General features: G+C 36.9%; 1 protein-coding gene across 1 annotated transcript in view; it reads right to left on the bottom strand.

Moving 5' to 3' along the window:
• Ror (tyrosine-protein kinase transmembrane receptor Ror) overlaps positions 1-16,200 on the bottom strand; it is a 236,107-nt gene extending 219,907 nt beyond the window's left edge. The window contains exon 1 of the mRNA XM_089078683.1: positions 15,324-16,200. Coding sequence (XP_088934809.1) covers positions 15,324-15,393 — 70 coding nt within the window. The 5' untranslated portion in view covers positions 15,394-16,200. The remainder of the gene's footprint in view (positions 1-15,323) is intronic.
• Positions 16,201-16,281: the final 81 nt, after the last annotated feature.

Below are 16,281 nucleotides of genomic sequence, written 5' to 3'. Positions count from 1 at the left end.
CGGGATTCGACGAATTTGTGCGAAGCGTCGCAAGAATTCGTTAAACTATTCATTCTCTATTTCTCACGATCTGATTTAATTGAAAATTCATAATTCTTAATTGTCCCTTCTTTCGTTCTAGATATTTTTAAATTGTGTTGTCCAATTTTTTTTTTCATCAAGTATCACATATATTTTATAAAGACTCACAGATTTATAAAACGATTATTTCGCGGTTGCGCGAGTCTTGTTTAATTTATGAGTGTAATTAATGGGTCTGTTGTCATGAGTAGTATAAAATATATCGTTATTCATCATTTAAAAAGTATTATTTACGTTTCGTATGCAAATAAAATATGTGTTTTTGTTCGTTCCAAATGATAAATATAAAATCCATATGTAAAAGAAATGACAAAAATTGGCAAAATTGGCAAAAAATTAAAAGTATCATAATTAGATAAATTTTTAACCATATATATATATATATATATATATATTATTCCCTTTATTTAATCAAAAAAATAAGTACTATGCTACAGACAACTTTTATAAATAATAGTTATTTTAATAATTAATTTATAATTAACATATCTAATATATATCGTTAATTTATTACGAAAGCGCTTCTTTTCCAAGTAATATCTTACTTAAGTAAGTTGATATGATGCGTCTCGTTTCTGCAATACTAATTTCGCGAGAGAGAACAAAAAGCTCGAAGATCGAAGGGCGCAAATGGCAATTTAATTAGCCGTGGCACTACAGGAGGTGGATCGGCGCGAGGGAAATTCCTTTTTTATGAGCTTAAGAAGGGGTCGTCGCGCATCTGCCGCCTTCGAAGCCCATGCATCAACAGAGCGAAATCATGATTTCTTCATTAGAACGTCGTTGCTCACATCAGAGCAGGTCGTGATAGATATTTCATGAAGAACGGGGTTAAAACAGATGCGGCACAAATATGTAGAAAGAGAGGAACTGGGCAGGGAGAAAAAAAGAAAAGGACTAGCGAGCATCCAGCACAGCTGACGATATCTTTTTACCTCTCCCGTGAAACTTTATACGATTTCTCATGTATGCATGTATAATTTACAGATTAAGAATTATTTCAACTGCGATGCGAAATATCTCAAGCAAATGTTGATAAATCAGCGTGGACTTCGTGCTATGCGGAAGAAAACAAGCGTAACGTATTATTTCTCGCGATATTTCTTTCAAGAATCCCGCCATCGCGCATCCTTTTATTGAAATGTACTTCTGACTTTCGCAATTTCGCGGAACTTTGTTCTCGAATGTAATTGTTGCCGGAAAAGAGCTACCGGCAATTGTTTTAAGAAATAATTGCTGCTGTCTCTTGAAAAAGCTTTCTTCCGAATATTCCGTATATTGCCTCACACAAATTGCCGTCTATGATTCAAACGCTCAGAATAATACGGACTTCCATAGCAGAAATTAAAAATTATTAAAAATTATAGAAGACAAATAGCTTAATAAAAAATTTTTTTTCATTTAAAATAAATAAAGCGCTGCAGAAGTATTATTTTGCTTATTGCATTAATATTATATATACGTGATATACGTTTTCAACACTTAAATCCTAAAACCAGCAATTATCGGGGAAACTATGCATGCAATATTTACCCGGTGATTATTTTTCCAGCGCGTCGATTACTTAACGAAAATTTAATCGAAACCCCACGTGGGGGTTATATATTCATTAAACGACCACCAGTAGACGCTCCCCGCGCTAATAATAATCGCAAAGCCACGGAAAGCTCTATGCCGCGAGGGTGCGAACGGGATCTCCACGGTAACCGCGGGCAGGTCGACCGACGCAAATTTAATATCTGGTAGTTCATAATGACACCCCTGGAAAATGAGCCCCAGACCGACACGACTGTCGCGCGTGGTTTATTTCGCCCGCGCGTACGCACACGAGCGTGAAACGCGAACGCAAATTCCGTCGGGCGTATGTTACAGAAGGGGCGGAGGGGGGGAGGGTGGTTTATTGGGGTCTACCAAAAGGGAAACTGTGGAAAGGCGGCGCCGAAGGGGGACCGATTCAGCGGAGTTAGGGGCGTAGGGGGTGTCCCGCAAAGAAATCGTCGCCCGCGCGTCAGGATTTCGCGCAATTAAAATCGGGATCGAAAAGAACCCGCCCGCCTCGAGGTCGCCTTAATCGTGCCGGCATTCACGCATCTCGCGTCGATTTCTCTCCAGCGAAATAACAAGCCGAGTTCTCCGATTTTGTCGCGCGGAGTACCTCTCGAAATCTCGAATGAGTGCGTCGAGGTCGAAACGCTGAGAGAAACGAGAGACGCGAAGTTTCACGGTTTACTGCGAGCTAAAATTGCAGGAGCGCCGGGAATGGAGGCCGGCGACATAGGGGGAGAATTGTGCGTCGTTTGTTACGAAGACGCGAAGGCGAGACTTCAAAGAGGACTCCTCTCGCACAATCGCTGCCGTAATGATTTCGGGCGCGATCGCGAAGATACCCGAAACCGCTGTGAATGAACATCCCTCGGGAGTCCGCCTCGACGTAATTTGTGCGGAATTTGTGTCTCTCCATCCCTTTCCAGCGTCGTTTTAAATAATTATTATCGTCCAATAATTATTATTATCGTTATCGTTAGTTTTAGTTCTCCCTTTAGTTCTTCCTTTCGCGTTTTGCACAGGGTGGTCTCAGGGTGGAACAGAACGTAGCTTTATACGAGTCGTTAGGTGAAATAATGATACAAGTTGAGAAAAATATATGTGCATACTAGTTTTCCAGTAGTATAATCATTTTGTGAGGATATAAAGTTTATATCCTTTGTAAACTTACAGAGTATTATAATAATGTCGCCGGATTCTATATCAAGTAATTTCAACAAAATGCTTCGTGTCTCCTAAAGGAAAAAACATGATATGATATAGTTTCAGTTTAGTAATTGAAATATAAAGTTGAACGTGCCCTGTTGAGAGATTTCAATTTTTCTTTATCGTTTCGTACATTTTTCTACAATATAAATTAAAACGTTAATTAAAATATATAATTTCTGTGCAAAATAAAACCTGAAAATATAAAGTCTTCTATAGAACGAAATTAGCGCAATTAATTCCTCTGTTTAGAGTGATGTCGATACGATTAATTTTATCATACAAAATGATAGTAACGCAATTAATCTCTTTAGAAGATAATACGAACAGAAGGTAAATATTTGCTGTTTCGGAGCATCTGTCTGCGATCATGATCAATAAATAACACGCGTATATATGCGAAATATCAACATCGGCGAGCGATTCGAAACGCTCGCGTTATATAATGTCGATTAAACGATGGCATAGATGCGTTTTTCGAGCCGGCCGGATGCGTAATTACTAAACGGCCGCGTGCGCTTCCGAAATGCGCGCGTTCGCATATTTGCACCGCGCTCGGCAACCGGTCCGCCTATTGCCAACGAGAGAGAGTGCATCAGGCTGGACATAACGTTCGATTAGATTAGCTTTGTGTACGGGGAACGGTATTCGCGGCTCGCATATTAGCGTAGGCACGCAGTCGTAGGCACACACGGTAATACGCCGCCGACGAGGCCTCGGCGAGGTATTTCCTTTCGAGTGCGGCCCGTCAGCGACCCTTGCGAGTTAATCAACGAGATGAATTTAGAGAGAGAGAGAGAGAGAGAGAGAGAGAGAGAGAGAGAGCTCGCGCAGGCAAGTCGAAATATTCACGTGATGGATGTATAGAGTGGAACGGCACAATACGTTCGCGCGTACCATCGCCGAAGTTCGAGGTGAACGATGGGATTTGGCTGCTGCAACTAGTTGCGTGAAACACAAGTCAAAACCTACGTTTACGCGCCGCATTGACGTGAAACCGACAGAAATTGCATCTCGAATTTCTCGTGAGAGAGACGTTCTCTCCTTCTCAGAAAACCCGTAATGTAACTTTCATGAGCAATTTCAAAAGTTCAAATGTTAAATGGCTATCCGTTCCGCGTCACAAAGCTGTCTCGCAAAATATCCTATTAAAATACGAGAAAGATAATTTCTCAAATTTCTGAATCATGGTTTCAGAATTATTAAATGAAATCTTTGAACAATTGTTGAAGACTATATATCTTTTCTTCCGAGACTTCTTTATACAGTGAATCGTAGATCACTATTTGTTGAATAATTATTTCTATTATAAAATTTACAGTATGAGTATCTTCGCTTGAAAGTTTTAAAACATCAACGCGAAAAAGACTCGGGAAGCATTAGCATTTCGTTAAAGCAAGAAATTTTAAGTTATTCTATATCATAAAGTTTCCTCATCCATTTCCACCTTCACTTCTGAAAAGCGGAACTGAATCTGAATTCGCGTTGAGCGACCTCAAGCAAACGCGGAATGTTCGATAAATGTATAGTATATCCGCGCGTCGAGCGCGTTGCATTAAACGCACCAAAATCCATGGTGTGTCGCGCGATCCACTCGTCGTCGATGTTTGCCGCTTTTATGTACGAAAGCGTTCGATTTTAATTGAGCGTCGAGACGAGAGAACGCGCGCGCGGAATTTCAGATTTCAGGAAAAAAATCAGGTTTCCGCGGATTGCCGGGGAACCATCGCGCGCCGGCGACGCGCGGGGATGTATATCCCGATGGAGTTTCGGGAACGACGCGGATCGCGATTGAAATCGAGTGAATGTACATACCTATAGGAATTCTGCACCCGCGATCGACGACGAATAGCTAGTGCGCGTCCTATATATAGCGCGTTCGCTTCGTTTTATTTTATTTTTGGTCCCCGCGTGCGTCGACGCGCGGGGCAAATCCTGTCGTCACATATCGACCGAGGGGTTCGTTCCTGCTCTCGACCTGTCTCGTCTTAATGAGACTGTTTTGTGCGTTTCAATTAATTCCGCTAAGAGAAAGACAAGCGAACGTGCGGGAAGAGACGGGACGGCACACGGCAAACTGATACGATTGGTAGCCTCGAGGTATGGCAGAAGGGATCATTTCGCCGGGGTATTTTCCTCGTGTATCAGAGAATTAATTAATACCCGTTATACCGATACCCGCAACCGTTCGGCGACTTCCGCCGGGATCGCTGATACGCCCCCCCTTCGCCCCGAATTGTATACGATACGATACCGTATCGCATCGGGGATTCTATAACGCAAAGGACCGTACACGAATCGGATATCATCGGGCATCGACTAATATAAATGTAAAAAACGAAGAGAAGCGTTATATTCTTATACTAAGCGAGACTATTTGCCATATACTATAAACAAAACAGAATTTTCTTAATAATACGTATTTCATTTATAAATATCAAAATCTTTGAGTTATAACATATAAAAAATCGAAACACTTTTCAGAATTGTATTTAAGACATTTTGGAGACATTATGATGCTTTTAGACATTTTAAAACATTCTTTATTCTCTGGATAAATGATTACTAAATTTTAATCTTTAACTTCAAGCAAATTTTCATAGAATTATTGTTTAATAATATATTTAAAAATATTTAAAGTTGTGCGATAAAAAGTCATTAAAATATGAGAGTATAATTTAATTGTCCGTTAAGAAAAAAATCGTGTCGAAATTGTGAACAGTGGAAAATGTTATTAATGTTTTGCGCGTAAAAAAAAAACATATATTACTGTCGTTTCAATGCGTACGGCATGACACGATTTCACGCGCTTGTCTTATAATGACCGCGAAGAGATTTACAGCGCGAAACGAATTCTATTTCATATCCCATAGATTGAAATCAAACGATGCGCGATATGAATTACCCCGACAATCGTAGCATTAAATCACGTGATGGCATAAAAACCTTTTACCTGTTCCGCCCGATGATATTTGAATTGAGCGGCCGGATATTAATTATAACTACATGAAAGCGAGTATCGCGATGAAAGCGCGCCCGCTTTTCCAACAAGGGCTTCAGATTAATTTCAGTTTACTGCACTTAATTCCTCCGTAGCCACAAATCGACAATTAAATGAAGCAGGTATCGATCAATTCACCCTGTCGAAAATTTTACTTGCACGTAACATCACTACCAACATTTACTATTACCCTATTTCACATTTACGCTATCATTGCATCATTAAATTGATTATATCTTAAATTAGTTAATAAAAAAAATGTGATATTTTTTACTTTCAATTATGCAATTAACATTTAAATATCTATAAAAATGTATTTTAATCGATCATAATCGATAAATTAACAAGTATTTTGGACTAATTATCATAAAAAAATTTTATAAAATACTTGTAGTAGTGATATAATATTTGTGAAGTTCAAAATAATGTCTTAAATTATTCAAAATAATTTTAATGTACACATATAAGTTTTATTCGTCAGAGATTAATAATCACACGGTAATATTAACCTGCGAATATAGCCGCCTCGTATTGGCTATGCTAAAACAAGCGAGAATTTCAGCTCATTTTGGACTCGGTGTGAAAGCACCAGCATACCTTTCATGTATAACGAAGAGGGCCCACTCACCTGCCAGTCGTCAGACAAGATTCACTAATTGGGATTAATTCGCGCTAATTAATTAAATCACGGAATATCGTCCGCCATACAAGTTCGTTGCGCTCGCTCCGTGCAATTTCGAGCAATATATTCGTCTCTCTGGACGTATGCATATACGTAATGGGGCAGAACTCATGACTTATGCGAAACTGAAATAATAAATTCATTGAGTCATTGCAACCAAAATACCCGCGACACTTCGTTTTGTCGGGATTAAAAACGGGTTATAATTTCCAAAAATGAGAGTTTCGATGTTATAAATAAAAGTAATAAACTTTACGTCAATTGTTATTTTCACCATTTCGCATGCGGAATATAAAAATGACTCTTGTTTATTTTACAGTTAAAAATTACAGTTAAATTTGTCAAATTTGACTGATATTTACACGCAAATCTAACTATAATTCGGAAAAATCGCTGATACATGGCAAATAGCAAAGTCGACAAATGGAAAATAGAAAAAGTAAAATACATCACAATCAGCTTTAATAGGGATCGTTGAAAATTAAAAATTTTCGCAATTTAGAAAAAGTTAGAAAGGCCGAAAAAATATATGTATTTTCCCTCCGCGCGGTCATATTTGCCATCTACTCGATTGCGTTCAAAGGCGCGCCCGATGAATTGCAGTTGAAACGATATTCCCGCGTTTTAGAGAACGATATATTGTACAATGTCGCGCCGAATATTGCATCGGACGAAAATGCATCCCGATATTATTGAAGCCTTCCGCGCTTTTGATCGTACGATACTCCCGCCAAAATGGTTCATTCCAGTAATGTAAACGTGCAATAGCCGCGAAATATTTCTATCCTTCTCTCCCTCGGGGTCTGCTAGTATTTCCAATTCTCTCTGTTATACATTATTATCATCACTATTGTGTTTCACAATGTCATTTACAACAATATAAATGGCATATAAACGGCCTCGTATAAATTTTCTATGGTCATTCCTCTTAGCTACTAAGTATGTTATTCCGAGTATAAGATCTTTATCGGACAACGACGCCGATTGCTTCGAATATCATTCTGAGAATATGATGGTGATCTCATTTGCTTCAGATAACACAATACTGCGTTATAATGATTACCAGGAGTGTAAGCAGAGAGAGAAAAGGCATGCGCGCGATCGCGATAGGAAAGGGAGATAGGCGCGATAATTAAATCTGTCGCTTTGGAAGCACTCTCATGTGGATAAAGCACGAGCAAAAGGAACATTGCGAGGCGCATTCGACGAAACCCGGTGGAAATAACGCGGCGAAATGACTCGCAGATGTTAACTCGCGACGCTCGAAGCAAGGCATTTTCCGTCCGCCGTCAACTTTGCGCGCTGAAAACTGTCCGCTCGAATGTGCACTTTACCGCAATCCCGGAATGTACACGGTGTGCAATATTAGATTATAGTGCAAACGTAAACGAGATTCATAGTCAGCCTCGCGTTTGCGTTAGTTAATCTTCGGGTAGATGGTTGAGAAAGCGTGTGCTTTCTCTATTTGGTTACCTCGGTACATACATTTAAATACAATCGCCACTCCCACTCGAATAATCAGCTCTCTCAAATACCTTTTTGGAAAAGATGCTAAAAAACTAAAGAGACGATACATTGAAAAATAAGACAAACTTTTTTTCAAAAAATATTAAAATAAAGCAACTTCTTTGTAAAAAAAAAAAAAAAATATTATAGCACCTAGAATTCATATGAAAATAATTCGAAAACATAGAAAAATCTCCAATATCTCTATAATATTGAATATTATTGCTCTAACAATTTTAAACATCAAAATTGCTATTTAAAGAACGTTGAACGTCATATTTTTTTAATCAAATATCTGCGTTACGATGGCAGCACCAATCGACTTTGGGACCACCGTGTAGAAGCGGGAGGTGACGTTTTCGCGGCGATCTAAATTTAAGCCGCAGATTTATACGCCCTCACTCGCCGGGCATTGACTTTGGCTCCGACGGGCCGACTTTCAACCCCCTTCTTCTCCATCCACCCTTTCTCTCTTTTTTTTTTTCTCTTTCGTCTCCTCCTCGTCTCCTACTCGCGAGTCTCCGACTTGCGGTTACTCCCTCTTACTCGCTTATTCCCGTTGCTATTTATTATCGTCACGCGATACTCGCGACGCGATGTCCTCGCAAATATAGAACGGGCAGGCCGCGCCGGCTGGCCTTCGCTAAGGACGTCTCGAAAACGTTACCAGACCTCCAGACTCATCAGGTTCACGGTAGAGCTAAGGGCTCTCTCCGATAAGGGCCAAGAGACTATCTGCGATGGAACTTTAGAGGAGGAAACGCAGTACATAGTACGAAATCCTTCGCGAGAGTCCACTCCGACGGAATAGTCGGAGCAATTTGTTCTGGACGAAACAGTGTGATCTAACGTTTCGACCACGATAAAATCTGAAGAAAGTTTCATCTCCCGAATCTCTTTATCTTACCTCGCCTTTCCTCGCAAAAGACTTTTCTATTCAGGCCCTGATGCACATTGAATTTTTAAAGCGAATCCTTAAAGGTTTTATCCTCATAGAATAGAATTTCCTGACGGACACGGATTGAGACGGTTCTTCCTATGAATATCGATACCTAATCTTCATTGACTAGATTAATCTAATAATAAGTAAAATAAATCTCTTAACTATGCAGAGAATACTGATATTCGTTTCAATTATATACATCTTCAACAAATAACGTTGAATTATTAATAATGGAATGCTAAAGTAGTAAACATTTAAAATGTTCTTAAAAAATTCATCTATTTAGAGTAAAAATAAATTTATAATAACTATTAAAAAAATTTAATCAAATATCTCCACCAATATCTCCATGAAAAAAGTAAGCAAAATATATGAAGGACTGTCGAGGTCTCTTATTTTTTTATTCTCTAATTCTATTAAAAAGCTCTTAATATCATAATTTTTAGTGGAGATCGATGCTAAATATCAAATTCTTGTTAAAGCAAGACCTGCATAGAGATTCATAAAAATAAAGTTATTAATTTCCTAGATTTTTAATTCATACAAAAACTGTTAGTATTTCGAAATTATTACTGAAACAAAATCAATTCCAGATTAATTTTAAAAAATACCCTATGTAAAAAAAAATAATGAAAAACCAAAATATTCTATACAATTCAGACAAACGATCAAATCTTATCATGTCTATAACGATGTCTGTCTTATTGCAAAAGATATAAATATTTCTCTGTCATACAACCAGTTAATATTTACTGTTCCCTTTCAATGCATATTCCTACGCGTGCTGGCTCAAAAAAAGAACTATTAGACGCGACATCATAGCACGTTCGATTATTTTTTTAAGACTGCGTCGCGATTCATTTATGACCCTTGTTACCAGAGGCAAAAGAAAAATATTTTTCTTCGCTCGAACAAAAGAGTTACCAGTTTAAAGCTATTACAGGAACGCGCAAATTGGTTTAAACCTTTTATGCTGCATGCTAACTTCATCAATAATGCTAAATAAAAATTATAAGTAGTTATTATTGTATCACTCATAGCTATTAAACGCATTAGATTTAATAATTAAAAGGAATTATATAAATTATCATATTTATAAGACAGAAAAATTAATATATACAGCCACACAGATTTTCGTATTTCTTGTAACTTTAACTTAAAAATTCAGAAAACATTCTAGTCTCCTTAGCTAGAAAAAAATGTTAATATATTGCACTCGAAAAACAATTGTACGATATTGATAGAACTGCATTTCATTTCTTTTTAATTTTGCATTTTCTAAGAAATTCCGCATTGTACGAAAGTTTCTCTTGATATCCCAAACTAATCATATCATTGACAAAAAGGAACGTTAAAGGGAATCTCAATTTCATCATTCAGACGAGAACAATAGTTCTACGATGTGCGCCATGATGCAGTACGATTTCCTTCGAGTTAGTGATAAAGCGCCCCAATATTTTCGCGACGATACTTCGAATATATTCCGTCCCTACGTAGACTACGGTTCTTTGTGCGATCATTCCTATTGTGCGCGATACGGGCAGCATAAGAGGAAGAAATGTGGAAGGAACTCCTTCTGGAGATTTCGCCAAATTTATGACTGGGCATAATGACCCGAACTGAATTTTAGTCCCCAAAGATTCAACCACTTAGTGATGATTCAACTCGAACGTCGACTTGATGTATTTATACAATGCATTTAATCATTCTTACAGAAAGGATTGTGCTTTCTTTTTATCTTGTAAAAAAAGCTTGTGACTGCGGTTAATTAAAATTATTAAAAAGACCTCTTTATTTTTATTGTAAAAGAAACAATTTACATAATATTCTATTTTCTTATAAAATTTATACCAAATATATACCAAATATATATCAAAAATTACAATATGTTTTAGCAATCAAATAATATTTTAGAAACATTAAACAAAACTATAAATATTTATTCATATTAATTTATTCATTTATTTATATATTTTTCATTATTATATTTTATAACTGGAAAATGACAAAAAGATCCTCCCTTTATGATTGTATGTAGAAAAGTCCATTATCTATTTAATCTGATAATTAGCAATTACAGAACATTCAGTATGTCTATGATTATTATGGTAAAATGATAATATATTAAAAATACACGCCGACCGAGACGCAAGGGAATTCGTAATCGCCAAGAGTCGACCTTTGCGCGAGATCTACGCGATAATTCGAATTTTCATCCCGCGGCTAACGGTCCATACATATTTATAGTTTAATTAAAATCGATACGAGTTTAAGCGAGTGTGAGTGGCTTAAACGACGTGACGCTCGTTTTCTTTTGCGCGCGAATTTCAACATCGCCGCGATAAAAATATCAATAAATACGTAGCGTTCAAAGACTCGAGAAAAGACAAAGCAAAGGGAAAACAGAGTTGCTAGATTCCATTTAAAGTCGTGCACGAAAAAAAAAAGGTTTTACTAAAACACATAAAAATTTAGATACAAATTTGAAAATTAATTTGTTGGGCCATCAAAATAATTATGTGAGATATCCAAATTAGTTGCTACAATATCAGACATTTCTGCATTTACCCTTTAATATTATAAGAACACGCATCGTTAATACAGAGTCAACTTGTTCAGAAAAATCATGGAGGATAAAAAAAGGAAATAGGAACAGCAGATCGTGCGGTTCGCGATTTATAGAACGATAAGTCGTATCTGCAAATATCAGCGATGTACGATCAACCGGGCTTATCGATCATTAAGCGTATTGATGCTGCGTTAATCGGCGTGCGTTTAATATACGATGAAAAATAGCCGCGTAAATTACTCATCCTCGCACCCCGCAGGAGTGAACATGCGACACTATACTAGTCCTCTCGTATAAACGGGTCTCTACGATGCTCGATACAACGCGGCTTACCTCACGAATGTCGCCTGGCTACTATTTACGATCGCAAGAAGTATAAAGCCACGCGGATCGTTACACGCTCCTTTCGCGAACGACGCGACTGTTTCTTCACACTTTTGCTAGTTGACGTTTCTAACGCGTCTCTCTCTCTGCTTTGTGCTTGTCCCACAAAGCTAAGATTAGAGAATAAATTAATCAAAAATTTGTATATTATCTGTGTAACATAAAGTACAATTATAACATAAAGTACAATTTCTTTAATTAATAACACGCGGTAATAAAATTGAAATATTAAAATAATTCAGTTTTCTTTTTCATTTCAATTCAGAGTATTAATTTTAATATCAAAGAGTTAAAATTTCTCAAAGGAATGTGATAAAATCTAAGAGGGAATTCATGTGTTAATTATAGATAACATTTTTCATTCAAATATTACCTTGAAATTTTATGCAGTTGTTTACAAAAACTACATAATTACATTCTGAAGCAATTTTGTGCGACGATTGACAGAAAAAGATTTTGTCATAAAATCTGCTGTTATATATGATCGTTTTGAAACTATATGTAGCATTTGCATCAATGTTTCAATATTATCCCATATTCTCAAGTAAGCTTGTCAAGAGATAAAAAAGGCTCAAGGATCCCTTGAAAAACTAGGTCAAATATGCTAAGATATACTCTCATTTATTTTTTTATTAAATCTTCTTAACACTTTTATATTTCAAGAAAAAATATTAAATAAAAATCTACTTCTTTGATAAAATATTCCGTTCTAAACAATCATTTAAAAAAATGTTTAATATAATTTATTAAAAAATAGACTCAATAAAGTCTAGTGTCTATTTCTCTTTCTCCTTCTTGAAATAAATCTTAATTAATCAACTTCTATTCTACTCTGTATACCGTTAATGAGCATTGACAGCTAAACATTAAAATAAATTAGCACATTTGTTCGCACTGAGAAGGGTCGAGACACATTGCGGGTAAAAATAATGGGACGACTCGGCTGCTAATTACCGATAGCAACGTATTAGCATAAAATTCCCGTAAAATTTGTGAGCAGTGACAAAGGAAAACGAGGGAGACTTACGAATTTTTTCACCCCTTACCGACACACTTGTTCGGCATTATCATCGTGATATTTCGTTGTGCCGTCACGCCTCGCGCCATTCCCCTTTGAGCTCTAAATAACGTCCGATGGAGTCCTTAAACATGGGATGCGCCGCCGCGCATAATATCCGTTATTTACAAGCCAATAAAATCGCGCCTCTCGAAACTTGAACGCATAAATAAGAAAGAAAAGGGAGAAAAAAAGAGAGTGTGAGGATCCTTTCATCACGATCTGCAATTCTCGACAATAATCAAGAAATTTTAGCGCACATTAAAATTAAAAAGAATTTCTATTATCTTCTTTCTAAATCTATTTATTTTTATAACTAAAAGAATAATATAATCTACATATAAGTCTCCTAGTAATATTTACGGTATATTGAAGTTCTTCTGTAAAATTTAACAGGCTGTATAAACATAGTTATAATGTTATGCAGAAACCCAGTCGTCCGTGCGCTAATTTCATTAAACGCTATCGCGTTATTAAATCGATAGTGTATCCGATGAAAAAATGTAATTTGCGCATAAACAGGTCTGTACATCTCTTTTCCCTTTCTAATTTTAACTTTAATGAATATTCATGAGATCAAAAGCCGCATTTTTCATTTTGCTCTTCGTGCTCTTTTAAATTAATATTAAATTGCATGTTTCGTATATTGGAAATAAAGATAATTAATACTATGAAATGATATTCGAAAGGGATGAGATTGATAATCAAAGAGATGAGATTAATTATCAATGATATCAATTAATATATCATTGAACAGATATCTTTGGAAATACGTTAATAAAAGAGAAATATTGTTGTTTTTTTATCTCATTCTCTACTATGAAATATTATTAGAAAGTAATTGTTAATTTTTTATACAGAAATACAAAATTGTAATATAGAATTTAACTATATTTACTAGTTCTTGATTAATTTAAGCGCAAAAATATTGTGAGTTAACTGTAAATCTATTAGGCTTGGGATAGAAAATAAGGCAGGAAACACTGGGATCTTGTCACAAAATCTGTTTCTCAACTATCGATAAATGAAAAGCGTTGCCTGTTACGCGGCCAAAGTAGGTGTCAAGGGAGACGGTAATGGTACATTAGACGGTAATTAAAAGTGAGCCTATTACTCTGGTTAACGGAGCGTGAAATGCTTTAAATCGTTTGCAAATTACAGTGTCTGTGAGCGCCAAAACGTCTACCGTTACATACGAGAAAATCACGCATACAATTCGAGTAACAACTCAATATTTTATCGCAAAATACAGATCTTTTTGAAATAAATGAAAAAACTTTAAATATCTTTTCCAGTCGAAAAACTTTAATCTTTTACTTTAATCTTTTAGCTTGTAATTCGATTCTAGTCTATTCATAGACTGGATTTTAATAGAACTACAAAACAAATTCCAATTATCAAAATTATCGATTAATAATCTAAAATCAAACAATTTACGCGTAAAAATGGTGGAATTTATTTATAATTTCGTTCAAAATAATAACAATCTAAAATAATAATTTGCGAAATATGATATTAATTAATATGTTATATGTATATGATATAAACTGAAAATTTGCAACAAACTGTTGCATATAAAATTGCTGCATACAAACTCTGCTACGATAAGTAATGATGTTTTATTAAAACAATTTCTGCTAATTAATAATTAATTTCTATTTATTGTAAAATAATTTATATATAACTTGCATTAGATTCTATATGTTTGTTCATAGAAGATCTGCATGAAACATGTAAACATCGTCTATAAAAAGGGCATTTTGAATTACTACAGCAAAGTTCGATATTTTACGATGGAAAAAGTCCTCGCGGAGTTCAAGCGATTTGAAAAGCTCTTGTGAACTTAACTCGCACGAGCCAGTGGACCTGTCGCCACTTGTTGAATGTTTATGAAGAAGAACAGAAGTTGAAAGTACCCTCGAATCGTTTCGACCAATCGCAAATTTCGAGTAGAGATTAAACGTTTGCTTTATCGTATATCTCGAGAACCCTCTAATTAAACTATCAATAATGCGGATGATAAAAGATTGCGAAGCCCAAGCAACAACATAATTACGTTAATAATATCCTTTATTAATATCACTAATAAAAATGTTTCAGAAACTATTACACTAATTATTCATATAAACAATTTATAATAAAAAATTCAGAAAATATGAAAATTATTCAAGACACTGTTTACAGATTGCGAAATACATAAAAATTCAATTGAATTCGTCGTTTATAAATTAAAAGCTTCAACTTCTGTCAACTTCAAAAACTTCGTGAGGCACTTTATTAGTTCTCCAAGCGGAAAATGACATTCTGTATTTCACCTTTGAACTCAAAGATGTCGGCGTGAAGACTCACCTTTCAAGATGCCCGCGAAGAAAAGGAGGAAGAGCAGCGTGCATAATTGGCGGTGGCCCCTTCGTGCCATATTGTCCCACGGCGAAACACACAAGAAACAATGCACAAAAGTCAATTACAGATACGCGCGAACACGAGGATGCACGAGAATCCCATCGTGGCACACATAACTCGGTGAACAGAGTCCGGATATTCGTATGCGTGAATGTAGCTTCAAGCGCGTGAATTCGTCCACCGACGCGTCACTCACAAATTTCAAAATGGAACATACGCGCGCGCCGCCGTCCGGCGAATCGAGCCGCGACGTTTCGTCAGCATTCGCGCGCGCGTTTTCCTTACGAGAGCGGAAAAATAGCTCTCACCGTTTTGTCAGATCCCTTTAACAATTCTCCTGTCCCTTGTCAATCGAAGGATGATGCTTCAGTCCGTAGATCAGTCCGTATGTCGAACGACAAGATGTCACTGCCCGCACTAAGATCACGTGTTTCTTTTCGCGAAAAAGAATTGTTCCTTCTTGATTGTTACAACATCGTCCTACGACAGAATCTTTGCGCGAGATGATAATTATTCACAAAAAGCGTCACACAACACGCGTTGTTACGCTGACAGTTCCTCTGTCATCGATTATCAGAGACGCGCAATAGACGCGATAGTAATCCGCGCACGGAGTTTCCAACAAATATCTAATGATGTTCGCGTTGACTGTTCGAATTGTGACTCATTTGTTCGAGATCAACTGGATGACTCGCTCGATTCCGTTTCATCCGGAAGCCGGTGTCTCGCGACGCGTACGCGTGTCAACTCATCCGCTGTCCCACACACACATGAAGACGCAACGAATTGGTCGAGGTGTCGCGCGACACTGCCGGCCGGCCGTTAACTTCGCACGGCTCGGCGTCGCTCGGGAGACGCGCACGCGCGACAAGATGGCGCGCGGTGGTGGGGATGGGGGACACGT

This window comes from Pogonomyrmex barbatus, unplaced genomic scaffold (assembly GCF_055798465.1).
Source record: "Pogonomyrmex barbatus isolate J1 unplaced genomic scaffold, ASM5579846v1 scaffold1, whole genome shotgun sequence".
NCBI classification, from domain to species: domain Eukaryota; kingdom Metazoa; phylum Arthropoda; class Insecta; order Hymenoptera; family Formicidae; genus Pogonomyrmex; species Pogonomyrmex barbatus.
Note: the sequence above shows the minus strand (reverse complement) of the source record. Positions and strands in the feature narration are given on the sequence as shown.